At 25.9% G+C, this 23,148-nt stretch overlaps 1 protein-coding gene across 3 annotated transcripts in view; it reads right to left on the bottom strand.

Moving 5' to 3' along the window:
* Window positions 1-686: 686 nt before the first annotated feature.
* KrT95D (phosphofurin acidic cluster sorting protein KrT95D) overlaps window positions 687-23,148 on the bottom strand; it is a 33,266-nt gene continuing 10,804 nt past the window's right edge. Inside the window, exons 2-20 of one of the 3 annotated variants that reach the window (XM_015515479.2) lie at window positions 12,950-13,040; window positions 12,772-12,861; window positions 12,558-12,683; window positions 12,353-12,491; window positions 12,124-12,245; window positions 11,914-12,022; window positions 11,667-11,834; window positions 9,261-9,320; window positions 5,772-5,923; window positions 5,515-5,697; window positions 4,552-4,760; window positions 4,233-4,387; window positions 3,958-4,162; window positions 3,841-3,883; window positions 3,223-3,374; window positions 2,932-3,155; window positions 2,508-2,624; window positions 2,274-2,444; window positions 687-1,542 (exon numbers count right to left, since the gene is read on the bottom strand). In XM_015515479.2, coding sequence (XP_015370965.2) covers window positions 2,299-2,444; window positions 2,508-2,624; window positions 2,932-3,155; window positions 3,223-3,374; window positions 3,841-3,883; window positions 3,958-4,162; window positions 4,233-4,387; window positions 4,552-4,760; window positions 5,515-5,697; window positions 5,772-5,923; window positions 9,261-9,320; window positions 11,667-11,834; window positions 11,914-12,022; window positions 12,124-12,245; window positions 12,353-12,491; window positions 12,558-12,683; window positions 12,772-12,861; window positions 12,950-13,040 — 2,491 coding nt within the window. In that variant the 3' untranslated portion in view covers window positions 687-1,542; window positions 2,274-2,298. Of the gene's footprint in view, window positions 1,543-2,273; window positions 2,445-2,507; window positions 2,625-2,931; window positions 3,156-3,210; window positions 3,375-3,840; window positions 3,884-3,957; window positions 4,163-4,232; window positions 4,388-4,551; window positions 4,761-5,514; window positions 5,698-5,771; window positions 5,924-9,260; window positions 9,321-11,666; window positions 11,835-11,913; window positions 12,023-12,123; window positions 12,246-12,352; window positions 12,492-12,557; window positions 12,684-12,771; window positions 12,862-12,949; window positions 13,041-23,148 lie in introns of all 3 variants that reach the window. The other 2 variants (XM_015515478.2, XM_015515480.2) reach the window with 2 other exon arrangements.

A 23,148-nucleotide genomic window follows, 5' to 3' on the forward strand; every position in this document is an offset into this window, starting at 1 on the left:
TAATCCCTTCTACAGACTTCTAGAACATTATGCCATATTGTACTATTTTTATAATATTAAACTAAACTGTATAAGATTTGTTGATTTTATTGTCTATGTCCAATCATAGATTTAAATCCAAGTAAAGATATTAGATTTTATGACTTATTAATTTGTAAATACATTTAAACTAATTTATTTTAGTTTATATAACATATAATTACAAGTTTTAATTTTAAAAATGTCTTATTTATTTTATGCTTAAATATTCTGTTAGAGTTTACCATAATATGTCCCGGTTTTTGAATTAAATGAGTAATAATTAAATTATTATGCTATATTATACAATGAAAATAAAATAATACAAGTTATCAGTTAAAAAAAAAAATATATATATATTATTAAATGTCATTCTTCCCCCCCCCCCAAAAAAAAAAAAAATGAATGTTACTTTATTTTTTATTACGGAACTAAAGTATGGGTTTTTTGCACTGTGCCAGGTTGTTTAGACTAAATCACTTTTAAAGTATAACAAAAAAGTCCAATGCTGTATATGTACACTTTTTGAAAATTGGACATTGCTTACATCATTAATACACATGTAAATATATGCATGCCATTATGCCACTATTATTGATTTAGAATTACAATTTTAAAAATAATCAATACACTAGTTATTGTGCTTTTGGAGAAAACATTGAAATTAATTGAAAGGTATCACACATATTTATTTTTAATTACAATAGTCAATAATAACATTTATTTTGTAGTTTGATTTTAACCCTTAAATGGTAGTGTATTATTGTCTATGAGCTAAAAAAATAGAAATAAAATAAAGCTTTGCCAGTTAATTAAAGCAGTTAATATGTTCATGAGATTCGATTCGATTACAATGTTCTATACAATTCTGCAATCCGTTACATCCAAATTGCAGTGGTTGAGACTCTAAAATAATGTCGATTCTTGGTGTCTCCCAACCATTGGTCATGTAAGAATCTGGCATTAGTTAATGTGATGTATTGATATCTACTCGATAGGTAATAATAATAATAAAATGCTAATAATAATAATAGTAATATGATAGTAATTATAATAGCTATAGCAATATAATAAGAATAAAATAATTATAGTAATATTTCTTAAGTCTATTGATATTAATATTTCAATAATGATATTGAATTTAATTATTAAGCATTATTTCAAACGATTTTAATAGTAGTATTACATTATAAAAATTGTTTCCATAAAAAAAGTCTTGGTAGTTAACCTTATAAAATCACAAATAAATAAAAATCACACATAAATAGGAGTAAGATAATTAGGTACAATAATTATAATAATAAAACGTGTAGTCTTTGGTTAAAATAATAAAAACATTGGATATAGGGTTTACAATAATTACGAGGGTTTAATGGTTTCTTTATATATTTATGAATAATATATAAATATGTTTATAAAATTAATGGAAATACCTATTTTTAAAGACCACAATATTAAACCACTGCTTTTTATATTGTTAAGTTTTTCTGTGTTTTTTGAATTTAAAAGTTATGTATAAGAAAACTGAAACAAAAAATAACACACTTTTGATTAAATTTACTGTACAAGTATTGATTTGTATTACATAAAACTATTAATAAGATTAATTTTTTAATTAACATGTGTTTTTTTTTTAATTAATGCAAGTTGGAAAATAGAGTATATTATCATATTTGTTTGGGAAAACTAAAGAGCATTTGGCAATGACACACTTGGATATAACATAATAAAATATTTCAAAATAAATTACATATAAAGAGTTAACTATATAGGTGCAGTTTAATGATTATAAAAATTAATACATTTCATCTTAAAGTATATAGTATATATTGGCTAGTTAAAAAGTTAAGTTAATTAATGATGATCAAAGACTCGTTTTTAACATACTGATAAAAGTTAAAAAGTAGAAATAAATCTAATGTTATGTAATGATTAAAAAGAGAGAATGTTTTATCTTTAATATGTTTCATTTGTCATATTTTTCTATTACACCCTGTATATTATTTTAATTTTAATTACAATTTACAAGTTACAACAAACTATTATATAATTTGTTGAGTACCATGCTATAAATAATACAGCAGTAACTCTTCATTCAGTATAATATGTGTAAGACTTGTGTGTGTATGTGGTAGCGCTAACTAGAGGAGGGACTATTTGTGTTTTATTTTTCTCCCGCTTCACTCAAACCTTAACTGTCTCAACTAGTTAAACCGTACAAGTTTATATATTGAGTGTAACAGTAATGTAATTACCAGCGTTTTAAATCATTGTGGCAATTTAAAGTCCATGGTTTAAATGAGGTAGACTTGCTGGTTGATAATCCAATGAGTAAACTGCAACCGGAAAATGTTTAATGTGTGTTTGCCACTGTGATGACAATTGGAAAAACTTCACACCACTCCATTCATATCCATCAATAGTTACTAGAAATTCAAACATATTTTAAATACCATAAACTCTAGTTAAAACATGTAAAAATGAGTTACTTGTGAGTGGGAAATGTTGAGTTTTTGGAGAGCAGATTAATCTTAGTACACTGTCAATAACTTGATTCTTGGGATCTAAATCTTTTTCTTTTTCTTTCTTTTTTCCCAATCGCATAACTAAATTTACATAAAACGACCATTGTTAAAAAGATATAGCAGACATAGGTTAAGGTTAACATTTTTTTTTTCATGCATGAAGTCATGTGTAAAGAATGTACTTAAGTTAAGTACTAAAAATAATTTCTAATAGCCCAAACATTTGAGACATTTTAAATATTAGAATGTGTGATAGACAAAAAATATATTAAATCAAACAATTAATGAATTTCAAAAATGGCTAAAATGGTACGGGTATATAATTTTGACAATAATATTAGTATTGAATTAAAATTTTTATTGCTGTGTATGTTAATACTTTGCTTACTTTTTTGTTTTTTCTCCTTAATATAGCTCACGGTAAAAAATGCTAGTGGTTCTTCATTGGTCAAAAACAGTCTTGAGATATGTAAACTTTTAAAACCAGTCTTTAATGTGAATTTGGTATCCACTCGTTTACTGCTTGGTTCATTGCCTCGAGTGGTGACTTCTTTATTAGTGTTTGGCACCAACCAATAGTCGAGTTGTAATTCTAAGGGCTCGCATAACTCCCTGTTTAGAACAAATTTGTTAGGTTACAAAATATTTAAGGTTTTCTAGTATTTACCAATTGACTTGCTTTGTGGGAGGAGGCAAGTATTGGACACCGATATTGGGGGAATTGGGCGGTGTAGTCTTGTCCAAGATGGACTTACGATCAATGATGATTGAACATTGATCATCGGTATCATTTGATCCTGATGCCGTATCCCCAGAGCAAATTCTCACGTCCTATAAAATGATACAGTTGTAATAAGTTTATAAAGCAAATACAAATTTAATAAGTTAAAATCAAAAATATTTTTATTTAAAAAAATATATTAATATCAAACAAACAGAATTTCAAAATTTTAAGTTCAAAATGTATGCATTTATAATTAGTTATACTCTATTCAGCGAGAGAATGCGCTGATTTTGAGTGAACCTATAATATCAAAGCTTGTTTCAGTATGACAGGGTGTTGTGTGGGGATGTGCAGAAGAACTGATTTTGGTCAGCCTGCAGCAACTTCTTCGCTGAACAGAGTATAAGTATATTTTTAATAATAATCATTTTATTTTTAAATTACAATAAGAAAAATAGTTATCGTTTTTTTTTTTTTTTATATATGTTAAGTACTTTAATTACTAGTCAGTTTTTATACTAGGGCACTATTGATTCTCTCCCATTTTTAAAAACAAATTTAACGTCAACTTACATTAACAAATGGTATGAATGTTTGTAAGGCTTCATCATCAGAACTGTAAAAGTAAATATGTATAATATACAAGTATATTTTGTAATTGATGTCAAATTTTCATAAATAATAGTATACCTTTTTTCTTTATATGATAGCATTGCTTCAGCAATTTGCAATTGAATTGTATTAGAGGCTTCCATTATGTAATTTTGGATTTTGCCTATTATATCCGATCCATCACCACATTCCAATTGTTCCTTCCAGTAGTCTTCTTTAAACAGAAATGTTGTACCGTAATAACTGTCGACTGTACCCAAATATCTTGAGAGAGTGTTAACTCCTGAAATTATAATTATGTTAACAATACATAATATACAAACTCAAAATGTATTATTATTGAAGTGTATTACCTAGTGGTATGATATAAAATTTAATATAATTCATCCAGTCAGGCGGCTTGAATGATAACTGTTCTACATACTGTCGTAATACATAGTTTACAAAGCTATCAGAACCAGCAAGCAATATCTTCATTTGACTCGGGGGTTTGGGGTTAGAATTACAGCTAAAATATTGATAATAGTAAAATAAATAATATTATATATTATTATATTGTTATTATTACTGGCAAACATGAAGTTGAACAAGGTGTCACAAAATATGTGGTATACAATAAAATATTAGCTAAAATTTTTAGGAATCAATATTTTGTACGTCAAAGTATCTTACTATTTCTGTATCTTGTTAATAATGCACACAAAAGTAGCACGCACATCAGCTAATCCAGCTGGAATAATGACTTTAAATTGGTAATTCTGCAGTTTGGATGCGAGCTGACAACCCAATGGATCTGCATAGTGAACTAAACATAATACTTCAGGCATTTTATCTTCAGGCGGCAACACTTTAGACAGTTGTTCCATCAACGCTTTTCTAGGCTGTATTTATAAAAGCATAAATTTAGTAATTTAAGCATACATCCAATACATGATATTACATAAAGGTTTCATTTAATATTAATCTTGAATCAAATATATTTATCATAATTGTGTTTGGTTGGGATTATATAACAATTTATTTTAGAATAAAATTTGGAATAAGTAATTAATGCATTGTGGCTATTATTGGAAGTAATAGTTTAGTGAACTTTTTTCAGCATTTCATATTTGTTTTTACAATGTAAAAAACAGATATAACATCATGACTTTTCTATCTGACATTGAAATTTAATTGAACCTTGAAAATTTACTAAAAATTTATAAATTTGATACAATAATGGAATACGAATATGATTTTTTCTTAGGAGAGTCTATTCTTTTAAACTATTATTTGAATTAAAAGCTTAAGTGTATCTAATTTTGGTTTGGAGTATCAGAGGTTAGAATCCTACTTCTTAGGATATAGATTAGAACCTTGTGTTTTATAATTGTAATTTTCTTTTCCCATTGAAACATAATAATTACAGTACTATAGGTAATATATATACATAAATATTATATATTTTCTGTGATATACTTATTAGTTATTTATTATTATCATATAGTTAGAAGGTTGAAACTTGTAATGATAATTGTCATTTACTAGGTGGGTTATTTAGTTGAATCCTCAGACAAGTAAAAGTAAATTTTTGTTAAAATTTTAAACCTGAACCATTTGATTATGAATATTAGATAAATGAAGACAGTGACATACCTCAACCATGGAGACTATATTTTCTCCTGAACCTCCTGTACCAGTTCCTGTATTTATACGTTCATTTTCGTTAGTCGTCTTCGGCATTGGAGATTTCTTGTACTTATTCGACGACGAAGTACGATCTCTCGTGAAAATTCTTGATTTTTTTTCTTTTTCCTTTTCCACCGTGCCAGGAGTTTCCTTTATAATACCATGTCCATCATTAACATTAAAATGTATCAATAGCCAGTTCTCAAGTATGCAATATACAAAACCTTTTTATCGTCATTATTGCTCATTTTTGGAGGTGACGAATTCATTGGAGTAGGGTCACTGTCCGTCCAGGTGTCCAAATACGAATCGGAATCAGCCTTTTTCGAACTTTCGTCACTAAATCTTTCAATATTACGTTCAACGGTTGGCACACCTATGTCATTAAATAAATATATATACATATGTATATATAGTTTATATATATATATATATATTTTTTTTTTTGAGAATCTGTTCGTTTTTATATATATATGTTTTGTAAGCATATAATCTTCCCTAGCCAATATTTGTTTTATTAATTTAGCAAATTGTTAGCAAAATCATGATTAAAACAAATTAAGCGTGAAAAAAACATTGAACATGCAAACTGAAAACAATTATAGCAGTTATAGATTTCAATCAATAATAATTATAACAATATCAATAAAATATGGGTTTTGTTAAAAACTATGTTAAATTTAAAAAAAAAAACTAAACTATTTTAATCTATTAGTTAAAAACTATTTTAAATTCTTATTACTAAACAGTTTGTATATATCATACTAACGTTTTAAAGACTTCAAACAGGTTGTATGTTAATAAACGGTAACATTTTAAAAGAATGTCAGTTAACGGCATAAATTAGAATATTTGGTCTGTAGGACTAATTACTTCAAAAATCAAGTCTGTAGTATGTTAGGCAACTGGAATATATGCTTCAAATTGAGTTCTTAAATGATTAAATATATTGTACAATGTTAATTACGCATGCCTCGTCTTATTTTCCGACCCGTCTCACAAGTCAAACACTGGTAATTGCGGCACTGTATCTAAGTTACACATTTGACAATTTTACCACAATAATCAGTCATTTTACACTTTTACCATCGAATAAAAAAAAGAAAAGTATAATAAAACATAAACACAAATACGTACTTATATAGTACCTATTAGGTAGAGTGGATTAAGATTAACGTAAGAAATCGTGTTAAAAAAATGTCAACTGAACTGTAATGGACATTTTCAGGTTTATTTTTTACAAAAATAGTAAAATTAAAACTGAAATGTATTATACACGTTTTAAATAAACAAACAACGGAGTTATGAACAATGTTATCGTATTACAGTTTTAATATAGGAAAATGAGTTTTCTTTTTTCCTAAGAAAGGTTAATTGATTGCTAGCATAATAATAGATATTATGTAGGTACACATAATATAAATATTAATGTGCCGACTCCAAGACAACAATATACAATTTTTATTATTATTATTATCGAAACGGAATAAAAAATGTCATCAGCAGCAAACACGACGGTCGATTTAAGTAGGTATGACGGTTAAAATTAAAAATAAATAAATATAATTTCCTATTTCCGGGGTGTTCAATTTTTTTAAATCTGAGAAAATGAGACACCACTCCAACTCCTACCACTCCCCTCTTTTGAGCTATGGGTGATATTGTTATGAAGTGCTATGGCCGCAAAAGTTTGTCTTCAGTCGCACTTGTGTTTTACACTCGATCGTTAATTAGAAAAAAAAAATTGTTTTTATCTTTAACTATCGGAATTCGTTTTCACAACAACGGCGGTTAATTTATCGTGTCGTTCAAATTTTTCCACACAGTCGAAATGTGAAATAAACATGATTATTACACGACTACGATATAATAATATATAATTATGTGCGTGATTTAATTAGAGTTTATTGTTCGTGCGTAGAGCTTATAATATTATTATTGTTGTTGTTGCGCCGACAAACTGTTCTAAGAAAAAACACTATGGACCAAATCTCCGCACGCCGCCATTACAAGGTCTGCGCAATTGATTCCGTTTGTGTGCGTTCAATATTTATTCATTCATTCGTTATTCAATTAACATGTTCGTTTACGATTTTCAATGTGGATAATTAAAATCACATTTCTAGAAAAGTTGAAATAGCATTAATGCACTAACGACTGTCTATCAGGTATATACAATGATGATGTTTTTATTACTTAACAAAAGTTTTAAAACTCTATACCTGGTCTATTGGACAGCCGGACAGGTTATAGGTACCGTTTAGATAATGTAACACTAGCTATGCCGATTTTAAGGTTTTTAAAGGTATCAAATTGATTAAAAAACGATTTACGACGGACGCTAATTTATTGGAACCTAGTGTCGAAATATAACTAAAAAAAATACTCTCTAGTACCATAGGTCGCTTAAACCGAAAACAAATGGACTGTGTCACAAATAATACAAGTACTTGGACTGTAGTAGGCTTGATCAAAAGTGGTGAATTAGATGAATCAGAAATGCCACCATTTGTTCAGCACTGTTGCAAGACAATTATCGAAGGATGCGTATGTCGAGTAGAAATTTAAAACAAAGTTTTAATTTTTAATGAGAAAGCGGAAAAATTCTCTATGGTATTCTGTGTGACGAAAACAACCTTAAGAATTAAAAAATAAATTATTACAAACATGTGACGGTAGCGATGATGAATGGAACTGAATGTTGTATGGTGTTATTAGAGAGAAAAATGCACGCATGAAAAATGCAAATATTACAAATTACAACATGAACACAAAATCTATACTGTAAATAATTGAAATAATAATATTAATAATTAAAAACTGTTAAGCTAATATTTACAAATTAAAGTTTATGTTTAGGCTATAAATAGCATGATAAAATACTATTGATAGTACTTTAAAACCCATGTTTTAACGCACAATTTTTATCCATGATTTATTATTTCGGTCAATTATTTAAAAAAAAAACTATATGAAGATATATAAAATTATATTCAATACATATTGTTGTGATTTTTAAATTTATAAATTTTCTTTTAAAAATATTTTTAAATGGAAGTCTAATAATGATTAAATAAATATTTATAAATGTATAACTTATGATCAGTTCAAGTTTGATAAGCGGGACTAAGTCCAGTAGAAAATATCTCACAAAATTTTGACGGGCATAACTATATTCATTAAAAAATTTGAAATATTAGAAAATGTACAATATTTTATGCTCATAATTCAATATTAACAGAACAGAAATTTAATAAAAATATTTTATTTCAAAATATAAGTTGTAGATAATAAAAAATGGTAAAATCATCAAGATGAAAAAAATAGGTTTATAATATAATATAAATGTACTTACTTCATAAAAAACACAATAATTAACTGAGATCAAGAATTATCATAAATATATACATTATACATATTGTTACCATGCACATGCAATGAGTTGTAAATACTAATTAATACTAATAATAAATCTGTATAAAATGTAAAAAATTAATATAACAATTCACATTATTTTATTAAATGATAATATTATTGTTATGTGTAAATTACTAAGTATTCAAAATAGGGATTTCATTGTTAGAATGTTGCTTAAGAGAATAGTATAGAAATTGTTAGTAATATTAAGTGCATTGGATATAAAGAAAATACAACAAAAGAAGATACTTTGTGCTCATAACTGCATTTTGATCGGGAATTTTCATAGTGCTAACCTTTGGTTCTGTTGTAGGGCGGAAAACTTGTGGTGTGACTTTTCTTATGGGAATGCCGTCCTAGTGACAGGGTGAAAAAATATAAAAATAATTTAAGTGAATATTACTTTTTAAACAATATTCTGATAAAAAGCATTATTATGTTACAATAGATACAATATAAATAAATTATAATAATTACAAGTGGTGGACACAATCTATTGCATAACTATTTTCATTATTTTAACTTATATTTTATGGGTTTATGCTTTTTTTTCTTAACCAAATTGCTTGCTCCAGTTTTAAATGTTCCAATTAGTTCCAATATAATAAAAGTTAACATTCATTAGAAATATGTGTATTAATGTTTAGATTATTAAAACATGCTTAAGCTGATACCGTAATTGAATTACATAATTAGAATATTTTCATGTAAGATATATTTTTATTGTTACAAAGTGATTTCAGTTGTGAATGCCAAATTCATGAAAACTATGAATATGAAAAGTAAAATTGGTCCACCACTAATATATATTTATAAAAACAATATAATACATATTATATATAATATCAACCCATAAATGGAACTGTATTAACATATTAAATCTAATGTACATTTTATAATAAAAAAATAAGTATGTAATAGCAGTAAATAATAACATTACAACAAAAACAACGATACAAGTATGAAGTTATATATGTAGTATTAAATACATATACTATATATAATATTAATATTTAAAACAATGTAATACCAGTGTATTTCCTAAATTTGTGAAGTTCAAAAATGTGTAAAGAATACTATTTTTTCTAAACTACAACAATTTGTGTTTTTGTTATACCTTAGCGCGCACAAAGAGCTGAAAGCTTGTTATATAAGGCAACATTTGTAATATAAGTTGTTTTCGTAGTTACTAACGATAAATAAGCGCAAATCATTCAAATTGTTGGCAAAGCATACCGCTAGAGCTTCACGTCAACATTTTGCGGTCATATGAAATGTTTTATTAAATGAATAGGTATATTATACCACACATCAACACACTTAATTCAATATATAAAAATATTAGATATAATAACATAGTACTATCTTTATTAGCACATTGTCATTAGTAAAATATGCAAATATACATCGAGTTCATAGCGAACAAACAGAAGAATCATTCACATGCTATTTTTCTGAATAAGAATTAAATATTAAAAACACATTGTTAATTTGGCAGGTCCAAATTTGAATCACTTTTTCTTAAATATTTAATTGATTATCTACAAAAATCGACTTTCAAGCCGTATTACTTAAAATGTCATTTAATTCTCAGAATTCTCTCAATTCTGGAAGAAGCCAAAAGGCGTTAATTGAAAATATTAGATGAACCCTTTTTAACTTAAGTACCTCAAAACTTTTTTTGAATTTTGAATTTTATGTTTCTATTTAACAATACATTTAATATCTAATTTTAATAAACACATTGTAATATGACTTTAAGAGGACGCTACACCCGCATGTCTTGTCTTTGTTTTACAACTTTCAAGTGCGTAACATAGAAAATTGTACGCTCTGCAGATAACGTTTAGATCCGTTAGTTTAAAATTGAGAGTAAATGACCTCGTATAAAAATTAAAGATAACATTATTAACGAGGGCTTCTCATAAGATTTTTATTATATTTTATTTTTAAAGCGAGTTATGAGTATTTTAAGATATACAAACAATGTTAAATTTTAAAACACACATAACTCGCTTTAAAATCAAAAATAATAAAGAGCCTATGAGAAGCCCTCAAAAATAATATTACCTTTAATTTTTATAAGAGGTCAATTCACTCTAAATTTTAAGCAAACAGATCTAAACGTGATCTGCTGAGTATAAAATTTGGTATGTAACTTACTTCTAAGATGGAGACAACATATGCGGGTGCAGCGTCCTTTTAAGTAAGATAAACTGTAAGTATAATGGAAGAAATTTAGATGATAGATAAGAATATCAAATTAAAATTAAAATATTTAAAAACATACTTTATATTATTATATTAAATAAATTATTGAACTGTTTTAAACCTTAGTGTTGCATAAATTGCAAAAATATTTACTTTTTAACCGTGGTTTATTATATTACTATACACACAACCATAAACAACAAATTTTATATCATTCAATGCCTATTCTTATTATAACAAGAAACATAAACCTTTAATATGATATATATTTAATAGTTTAGTTATATTATGTAGACATATATAATAAAATTATGTTATGTAAATAGATTAAACGATCAATAAAAAAAAAACAGATTTGATTGAAACAAAAAATTCTTTGCTTATATTTAAAAATAAAAATATTCAACTGTGAAATGTATGTATATATATAACAGCTACAATGGTTACACCATGTTTTGAGATACTTTTTGGTTATAATTTATACTACAAACCTGAGATGCCTTCGTGTATCATATTTGTACGAGAGCTTGAAAAGAATGGACGAAGTGATGGTTTTGGTGTAGATAAAATAGATAATGTATCCAAGTCAGGACCAGAGTCGCTCAAATCTTCCAGTTCCTCAAAAAGATCTTCAATATCTGCTGGGTCCATGTCACCACCTGTAACAACAGTAATACACATGCATTAAATTAACACAAATAAATTATAAACAATTTTTAATTTATTTATTAAATATACCTGACAGTTTTTGACTTATGGTCTCCCTATCGTTCTCTAATGAATGCAAATCTTCATTAACTCGGAACCTTTTCAGAAGTGCAATAAATTTTTGTTTTAGATTTCTTTGCTGTTAACAAAGTAAAACCAAATTCCATTAAATTGTTATATTATGATTTATTATTAAAATCTTGATCTTAAAAAAAAAAAAAACATAATTATTCAAATTACTCTTGCATTTCCAGTTGCGATATTTTTCTTGCGTCGTCTATCCTCCAAGGTTGGTTCAGAATCGGATGCTTCTTCTCCACTGCTGAACTCCTCATCTTCATCAGAATAATCTGGACCCCTTCCTACACAATTTGAAATAATTATTCATTAAATATTTATACCTGCAAATTTTAATATTTGATGAAACCGAAAAAAATTATTTTATTGCTAATATTAGTTTTAATTTTACCAGTAACAGGTTTTGTAGTATCTTCGTGATCCACGGGTTGACTATTTAAGCACATGATATATACACGGCCGATAAGAGACTTGGGGTCTTTAGGATCGCTTAAAAGTTCTAGTTCGAGATCAAGAGGTCTTTGTAGTACCTAAATAAAGATATAATAGTACGTTTGAAATTATAAAGTCTGTATTTTGTAAGTTGATATAATTACAAGTGACATATTAATAACGCCTTCGGCCAATGTTTTAAAACCAAGTATAGTACGGTTTTTGTATTTCTTTCGACGTTGAAGCATTACGTGTAATTTGTTAACGTCTCGTTTCAAAAAGTGCGGATACTGCAGAACAAATACATAATATTAAGACAATACGACTCGTAGTGGTTCCTAATTTCTTTAGTATCTTAACAGAAATAAAATCAAATACCTGAAGACAGAAGTTTAATTGCAATTCTATTTCGAGAGATCCATTTACGGTCAGGGGTAGTTCATTTGTCCGTAAGGTTCTCTTTGATCCCTTAATTTATACAAATAGATTTAATAAATAAATATTTATTGAGTCATGCAGTTTAATTAAAATAGCTGATTAAATTTGTAATACACACTTGCATTTTTACAGCTATAGTTAACGAAGATGACATATCCGATCCCAGTGGTTTGGTTAGCACCAATTTTGTTAAATTCATTGAGCATACTCTAAAACATAATTAATTTTTTACATAAATATTAGATTAAAATAATTGTATATAATATAGTACCACAGATTAAATAAAATTGTATTTAATCTGTGATAGTACCTAGTATACCCTTACAATGTTGTATACATTGAACACCTATGGCCTATGGGCTATAAGTTAATTATTTATAGTTGACCAATAAATAAGAAATAATCAAATAACTAAACAAAAACGAAAAGTTGTTTAGAGTGATATAAATTTATATACGTTATTGAGCAATGCATTTATGTTTAGATATAAATAAAAAATTATATAAACAATATTGTTAACATATGAATTACTTCCTCGAATTTCAATATGCATATCACATATTATCAACAGTTGAACAAATGTATATTCTTAAAAATAGTTTTAGAGTAGGATTGAAGTATACAACATATAGGTGTTAAAATACTACGCAGCAATCTATTGGATACATATAGATAATGAATCTAAAAATACGAATGAATTGAAAATATATAAATCATATCATGATCTTATAAAATATTTTAAAACATATACCAGTAACTAGTAAGGAAGTATGTCTTAAATGTTATTCTCATTGATCAACCTACCTACTCTGTAGTGTATTATATAAATAGCACGTGAGTTCATTATTGATAAGTTTTAAATGTACTACTATGACGTAACAAGGTGCTTATTTTTATTTCTTAATGGTAAATATAAAGTCAATTATCATCTATTTCTAATGATGATAGATATGTGAAATATTAAAAAATATAGTAAAATACTAGGATATCAGCGCAGATAATAAAATATAGTTAAGTAGTTAACAAAACAAGAGTAATAAGACACATTATATTATTTAGAATACAATACAATAATCAATACCTAATAGAAATATTTTTTTATCGATACCTACCACTAAGTTTTAAATTTTGAACTCAATTTTTTTTACTGTAAAAGTATACTGTGCAATTATTATCATGCTGTAAATTGTAATACGTAATAACTCTCAGAAGCATCTATACTCCATAATTAATAAAATATATTTTTAATACAATGTTATCTGACTTTGTAGTATATAACCACAAGACAATGGAAAACAATACTTCAAATTACAGGTGAATAATGTTTAATTGAATAAATACTTAAGGATCTATGTAATAATAAAATCATTATAAATCGTCAATAAAAAAATTTAAATAAAAGTCCAGCCAACCTGTCAATATGAATAATAATTACAGACATGGAAATATATTGTACCGTCTAAATGAGTAATAACTAATAAGTGACTAATTTCGTAAATAATGACTTCGGTGACTATTAGTAAGAATAAATCAATAGAAAAAAAAAATAATGAAATTTAATGTTTCACTCTTAGAAATAATATTATTTTAAATGTTAACAAAATAATTGTTTAATAAACAATTTAATTGCATAATATAATAATTGGTTTAAAATAAGTCTCCCATTATACGTTAAATTGTACGTCTATTAAATAATTTATTATGCTAAAAATATTTATTTTAATTTGAGGACACCATGCTCGCATGGGTTGTATCTGTTAATAAACTAACAGCATTTAACGATTGAACATATTTTTCATTACCACATTTTACATAATATTTTAAAATATAATCTATTTAACCCTATTAATTTTAATATTAAGATTCATTGAGATTTATCAAATTTAAACGTAAGAATATTATCTAGGACTCCCTATTTACAATTTTAAAATGTATATGATTACTTGTCAACATCAAAAATAAAGTAGTAAAATGGATTATTTTGATCAAAAATTGCTGTTGTGTGTTTATACGACGGACACAACACGTGCGAGTATGACGTCCTCTTGAGTTAATTATTAAGTAAATACGAATGTAATCTTTTGAAGAGCACAGTACTGCAGTGTATGAATGTTATATTTCATAGATAATACACTTATACACACCTAAATGGATCGACCATTTGGACTTATCGTATTAGGAGGATTAAGTGGATGTTTAGGTATTATGTAACAGTGTAATAGTTGCAAGAAAGAGAAGACATAGATAGGTAATATTTATTGTAGGTCTCTCTCACCCAATCATAACCGCGATCCTATACAGACATACAGTAGTCAGTAACTGTATAATATTAATTTTATCTATAAATATTCTACATTATTAAAGTTAAAATTTATTCTCACAGACATAAACTATTCCCATTTTCCCAACCCAATTATTACTAGTATGTTTACTAATACGCCCAGTATGTGAGAGATATTAGGTACCTAATAATAATGATTTGATGGAAAATAATAACTAATAATTATTAAAGGCCAGATTAGGCCACTAGGGGGAGGCGGAAGTAAATGCTATAAAATAATAATTTTAATCATCAAGGAAATCTATCATATTTTATTTATTATAAGAGCAACTATAATGAAAAATATACTTTATTTTATCATCAACCAAATTATTCAAACGATCAGGAATAAACAAGATCTTGATAAACTGTATTAATGTAATTTTGATTACAAAATATGATAAATAAATATATTATGAACATTCAAAATAATTTGGATCATCGTATTTTATGATAATTATTATAATATTAACATCTCGAGGAATAAAAATACAATTATAATATACAGTAGGTACACACATATAACTAACACAATATACTGATGTCTGATAGTATAACTTATAAAGTCCATTTTAATCAAGACAGCAAATTAATCATAAAGATTGTTAGTAGGTAGTTAATTTAATGCCACACGCATAAAAAATTATTATTTTTTTAGATTTATATAAATTGGTTTTTGAACATTATCTAAGACTTATTGTGAAGTAACTTGACTACAGACTGTGTATTAGATAGTACTCGTCTTGAGTATTCTATTATCTAATAAAGTGTATTCATTGAATATAAAAAACATGTTTCAACCTCTGACATTTTACTTAGAGCAATAAAATCAACGATCATCGCAACCTAAATGTTGAGCAAAAAAAAAAGCAAAAAAAAAACAAACACTTCAACTCGATCACAAATCTTAACAAAATTGAATCAAAATTATCAAAATTAAAGTAGAGAGAAATCCCCCCTATGCGCGTGCAACACACACACGCACACAAATTTTAAGCTTGAGCGTTAAACCCTAACCATTCAAATAAAAATATTACTTATTTCTTAAGTCAGGACTTAAAATATTGATAAAAATCTAATGCAATAATACAAAAATACAATGTATCATGAAAGTTCAATGAAAAAAATCCATAGTTAATGAACACGTGTACAATTTACTAACATTTAACATATTTATTAATTACTCATTAATCATTAAATACTAATAGTCATTAATATTTTGTTCACTAACTACGTAATGATAATAATTATTATGTTTTAAAATTCAACATTGGCTGCAATTCTTAATGGCCGTACAGCATCCACTCAATTTAACATGTAATAAATTCGTCAGTACTATTATTTTAAGTATATAATTTTAAATTTACCACATATGATTTACAAATATTTTTTTTGCATAATTTATAGTCACATGACCAAAAAAACAGCAGGTATCGCTCAGCTGTTCGTTAGATGTTACGCAGCCATGTAAGCCACTGCATTTAATGGGTGTAAAAATTTAAATTAAATGACATAAAATCATTGTAGATACAAAAAATGATTTTGAGAGAAAAGCGATCTCTCCAGCCAATATTAAGTAGATCGTATGATATTATTGATATAAAGAAATTTATTTTACAATTAGACATTAGTACACAGTTCATTGAATTGATTGCTGCTGAAAAATTACATTTGAAAAAGTCATGCGAAAAAAATGTAATAATATACTTTATTATATGTAATATTTTTAAATCAATGCATAATAATTAAAATTGATATTTTTTATTTTTTTTTATTACAGAATGAAATATTTACAATACATATTGTTTAAAATGTTGAATCCTTAACTTTAAAAATTAAAAATTTTATATATGTATAACTACTAAACTGCAACAAACAAATTTTCGTGATTTTTATGAATTTTGTCAAAATTTGAACTTAAATACTTATTAAAACTATGTATCATTAATACGCTATATTATTTACTATACTATAACATCATATGAATAACTTTAAATTTTCAAGTTTATTGGCCACGCTAAAATTTGTGAACGATAACTATAGATAAAAACACAGTCTATTTTAAATGGCTATAAATAAAACTTAAAAGTCAAAATATTTTAAAATTATGAGATAAATATTTGGTGAAAATTATATATCTAGGTTAGGTGTCTGAATTTTCCGGTAATTTTTTTTTTTTTTGTCAAAGCTAGAACAAATTATATAAAATCATCTATTAAACTTACAAAACCATAGATTTAAAAAAGTGAGATGTCACGAGACGCCTGGAATATGTGAAACATTGAAATCGTTTTGTATAGAAAATATGCATGTAAGTTGAAAAATGCTTTATAAAGGGAAATAATGAATAAACATGGTATAATCAAAAATAAATATATATATATTCAGATTAATTTAATAAAAATGATTCTTTATTTTAAAGGTACATTAGATGTAGCATGAAAAAGCCAACAGCGAACAGCCGGTCTATCCACCGCATTAGGCGTTTCACATTAAAAAAGCGGGTAAGTGGATGTCGCTTTGCAGTACAGTAGGTTACAAGTGGGTTACTGTAATGGATGGTATTAAATTTGAATTCAATAATGTAATATCATTGTATACGAAAAACGATTCTGAGTGGAGACGGTTTATCAGTCTAGGATATGTTATACTATATTAATTATAATGTTATAATTTCAAAAAAGAAAAAAAAACGTGGTACGTAGGTAATTATTTAAAATTATAAAATCGTGAAATCGTACGTTTTTTCTCCTATAATCGCTTTTATTTCGAGTACCGTTTCGAAAATCGAAAAATGACCTCTCTAAAGTACCAGCTCAAGAACATTACCTTTCAGAAAGATGCTAAATTTGATACTTTTGAGCAAGTTTAGAAGGAGAAAAAGTGTTTTTAGAATAAAAAAGAAAAAGAAAAAGGTAAACATCATCATTGTAAAACCAATACATTCTTCGCTCCATTCAGAATCTAAAAAATATCTGAATTTCTAACATAAAATTGCTTTGCTCAGAATCTAAAATTATATTTTTACTATTTTTTTTTTTATCGTAATACATTTTTAAGCTGTTTTTTATTTATATGACAAAATACATATTCAACTCTTTATCCTCGTATGCACCTAAGATGAAATAATTTTTCCAAGAATTTAAATACCTTAATAACAATTAATTTTTTAACAAGTAGTTAATTAGTATTTAAAGATTAGATGAGCGAAATGGAGTGGTTACAAGGGTACTCCGTATAATATTGGTTTATTACTCCGCTCTTATAAATTTTAAGTTTAATTTTATCTAATTAACAACTTGATCGAAATCGATTTTTATACATTGAAATTCTCAGGTAAATATAATGTAATGTTTTTCTATGGTAGTCGGTAAGTATATGATGTATATAAATAATCAAACACATATTTGACTTATGATAACTATGTATCTTCAGCATATAGATTAGTTTAGTTTAATTATAATTTTGAAACAGTTTTCCAATTGGACATTTTTAGATTGGCATAACTTTTATGATAATAATTCATATAAAAATTTAAATATATAGAATATTATTGAAGTTAAAACTAATTATATGTTCAACGTTATAAAATATAGTGTATAATATACAGGGTGTCCCACAGAGATCTGACATTCTGGCAAATGAAATAACTTTTGTTCTAATCAATATTTAAAAAAAATGTCTTTTAAATATAACTCATAGACACTTGCGCTACATTTTTAGAATACATTTTTTATTTTTTAATACTGAAAATAAAAAACTTAAAAATTGATAAAATTTTTTTTCGAAATATTCAATATAGTCAATTTGTAAATCTGATTTTTAGAAAAATGTATATAGTAAAAACACTTATTTAAGTCAAATGATTGATTTTTAAATTTCAATATTTTCGTTATGTAAATTACGATATAGTTTATGTTAGAAACCTTGTAATTTCAAATAATAATGTTTTTTTAAAATATTTTATAAGAACATTTTTAAATAAGTGCATGTTAAAATCTAATTATTTTTTTTATTGTATTTATTTTAATAATATGTGATGTATAAATTATAAATTACTATAATTTACCAAACGAAAATATTGATATGTAAAAAAATCAGCCTTTTGACTTAAATAAGTGTTTTTACCATATAAATTTTTCTGAAAATCAAATTTACAAATTGGCTATATTGAATATTTCGAAAAAAAATTTATCAATTTTTAAGTTTTTTATTTTCAGTATTAAAAAATAAAAAATGTAACGCAAATGTACCTATATGGATTATATTTAAAAGACATTTTTAAAAAATATTGATTAGAACAAAAGTTATTTCATTTGTCAGAATGTCATATCTCTGTGGGACACTCTGTATATATAATTTGTATAGGATACCAATTATTACGACTAATAGTAAATTTCAATTTCTGTAATTATAATAGATAAACAAATACACTTAATTGAATTACATCATGATCCGCATATTAATTCATGACCCAATATGTTGATTAAACATTTTTTAAATGTTTAAAAAAACTATGGATAGTTGAAATAATTTTTTTTTAATATATACACTTTTCCATATTTCATTATTTAAATTTTAAATGAACACACATTTATAACTTATAATGTATATAGTATACCTAATAAATGAAAATTATGGCAATTATATAATAAATAACTAAGTTCTAAGAGTGTAATATTCTATAAAAGTGTATCCTTTAATATTGATAATTGAACGGTTAACGACATATAAAATAATTCAACAACATTATTATTATTTTAGCAGACACGCAGAAATGATTTTGAACGACAATTTCACACGCCAATATAATATTAGAACACATCAAATGTATATACCTATCTTTTGTCAGTACAATCAGTACATAGCTGATAGAAATTTATTGTAAATATATAGGTACGAGTACTAAAACCTCAATTTAAAATAGAAATTAGTTTTATAATTTCAAAACAATAATAGTATAGGTTGCTTGTCCAATAAACGATTAGTATATGATCGTAGATGAATTTTTTAAAATACAATGTCTATATACCTAACTAAAAACTAAAAAGTCATAAGCATAACTTATATAAAAATAATAATATCAACCCTTATAGAGAATTTTAGATTATCACCTTATGTAGAGGAGTATATGTTATTTTCAACCTCTCATAAGAGGACGCTACACAAACATTTATTATCTCGTTACAATAGTACGTAAAATAGCAAATTTAAGCTCAGAAGATTACGTTTAGCGCCGTTAGTTTAAAAATTAGAGTGAATAGACCTATTATGAAATTAGATGTTAAGAACATTAATACATTATCTGTGTTTGAATGTGGGTTTTTTTTACGATAGTTCAATTTTGTAGCAAGTTATGCGTCTATAAAAAATGCTCATAACTCAATTCTAAACTAAGATGTAGTAAGAAACCCGCATACAAACACAGATAATGTTCTTAACATCAAATTTTGTAATAGGTAAATTCACTCTTAATTTATAACCTAACGGAATTAAACGTAATCTGCTGCTAAACGTAATTTTGCAGTTACGCGCTTATAAGACGGAGACAACAAATATGTGTAACGTCCTCTTAAGGAGTTACGTACCTATAACCAATAGAAAAAGAAAGAATTATAATAGGTACATATTATTTTACAAATGCATGTCAATATCTTGAAAATAATCATAATCAAATAATTCAATTTTCCACTCTTATAAAAATAATAATATTTATAATTCTTCTGTAATTCTTTATTCATTAAGTTTATATTAAATCTACAATGTACGTATTTAAGATAATGTTGATGATGAAAGTATCCGATATCCAAACCTGGTTCGAAACCACACCTTACTCAAGAATAGTAAACAACAAAAGTAGTTTTGATAACAGATTTAGTTGTTTGAGTTATTAGGTACGACGTAGGTACGTAGTAGTATTGTGAAATGTTTTAATTTATTTTAATTTAATACACCTAAATTTCCTTAGGAATACTGAATAACAAAGAAATTTAATATAAATAGAATAGTTTGGTTGATATTTAAGAAGCATATATTCAATATTGTAAACGTGAATTACGATTAAAATTTAAAATATAAGTAAACCACTTAAAATATGTAATGCACCTAGGAGTTTTGAAGGGAACTATAGAAACAGTATTCTGAGGAAAATAGGTTAAAGTTATAAATCAATAATTACAATCGTTGCACACGAAAAATGGTATTAAGAGGACGCTACACCCGCATATGTGTTGTCTCCGTCTTACAAGTGCGTAATAACATGGCAAAATCTGTTTAGCGCGGGACAACTGTTCTCCCTCAATATTTATAATAGAATTTTCAAAATTTCACAACGCATAGGTAAGAACTTTATCCGTGTCATAGCGTCGTTATTTTTTTGATAGCACAAACCAATAATTTAAGTAATTTAATGAAAAAATAAAAAAATAAATGTATTTTCTTAAGCTTATAACTTTAACTATATTTATGTTATCAAAAAAATAACGACGCTATGGCACGGATAAAGTTCTTACCTATGCGTTGTGAAATTTTGAAAATTCTATCATAAATATTAAGGGAGAACAGTTGTCCCGCGCTAAACAGATTTTGCTATATTATACGTTTGTAAGACGGAGACAACACATGCGGGTGTGGCGTCCTCTTAATCGGACGTTTTAAATACTGTAATTCGTATTTATTGATATAATTCTTCATATTTGCCTTAAATTAAAAATAAACAATGTTAAATTTACATACATATATCTTACATATAAGTATATAACGAAGTTAAATTTAACAATTTGATTATATTATTATTACCTAGATATTTATTTTTTATCCATTTGGTTTTAAATTCTATAAATTAAAATGCTTCACAGTTTCTAGTATTTATTTTAAGATTTTTTAAGATACAACAATAAATGATACTTGATTATATGGAATTTGAATCATTGTATTGAATATGGTTTGATTACATATTTTACTGTCTTACTGATTAAACTAATTAACGCTGTTAAAACGAAGAATAAAATAGTTATTAATTATTAATTATTGAAAAAACAATAGGCTTGGCAATACTATAATTATTAATTCATTTTATTCATATCGTCCGAGAACAAGATATCCTATTTAAAACATTAAAGTTAGGTAATGTAAATTGGCTTTCATCCAAAAAATAATCAACAATGGCCTTATACATGTAAATTTATATCATCAAAAATCCAACTAACATGATTATATTATAATAGACTGTTTATTAGAATATTCTATTATACATTTTATATTGCAACTATTGATGTAAAAACAATTAGGTAAGTACCTGTATACCAATTTTCCTACAATACGTATAGTTAAAAAAATTTTAATTTTCAACCATCATTCAGAAAAATTTAAAACACTCCATCATTATCGCTATGGCCTATGATAGAAGTTAAAACTATTTTACAAAATATATATAATGTACATACATATTTTATTTGGAATTTCGATTTTAACCATTTTATAAGTCACCACTTTAAACCAAAAAACTAAAATTGAAGAAGCATTACTTTACTAGACTAAAAATAGTTTCACTATTAAAACCTATGAAAGATAGCCATCACTAATCATTGTATTAGTTGTATATGAAGAAAGTTTTTTTTTAATGAATTGTTTAAAAATTTTATAGGTAGATTTCATTTATACAGATGTAGTATACTAAAAAAATATAGAGTATTAATTTAAGGACTGCGTGGCTCAACCAAGGACTTACCGTGTGACACAACACACAATACTAGAGAACAAAGTAACTGGAATAAATATATACTATTATACTACGTGTACAGTACAACACGCATAACACCGAACGTGCGTGTTTACTGTTTACTATATCGTCCGCATTTAGCCTGTTGATCCTAAAATCAATATCGATTAACACTGACGTCGTCTGCCTATTTTTTCATAACGCGAGGTTGCGTAATAAGACGAGAATAAAAAACACGTGTTTGTAAAGTTATTTATCAATCGTAGTCCTATGTTTC

The sequence above is a fragment of the Diuraphis noxia genome, unplaced genomic scaffold (genome assembly GCF_037042655.1).
Source record: "Diuraphis noxia isolate RWA-SAM2 unplaced genomic scaffold, SU_Dnox_SAM2 contig0001, whole genome shotgun sequence".
Taxonomy (NCBI): Eukaryota; Metazoa; Arthropoda; class Insecta; order Hemiptera; family Aphididae; genus Diuraphis; species Diuraphis noxia.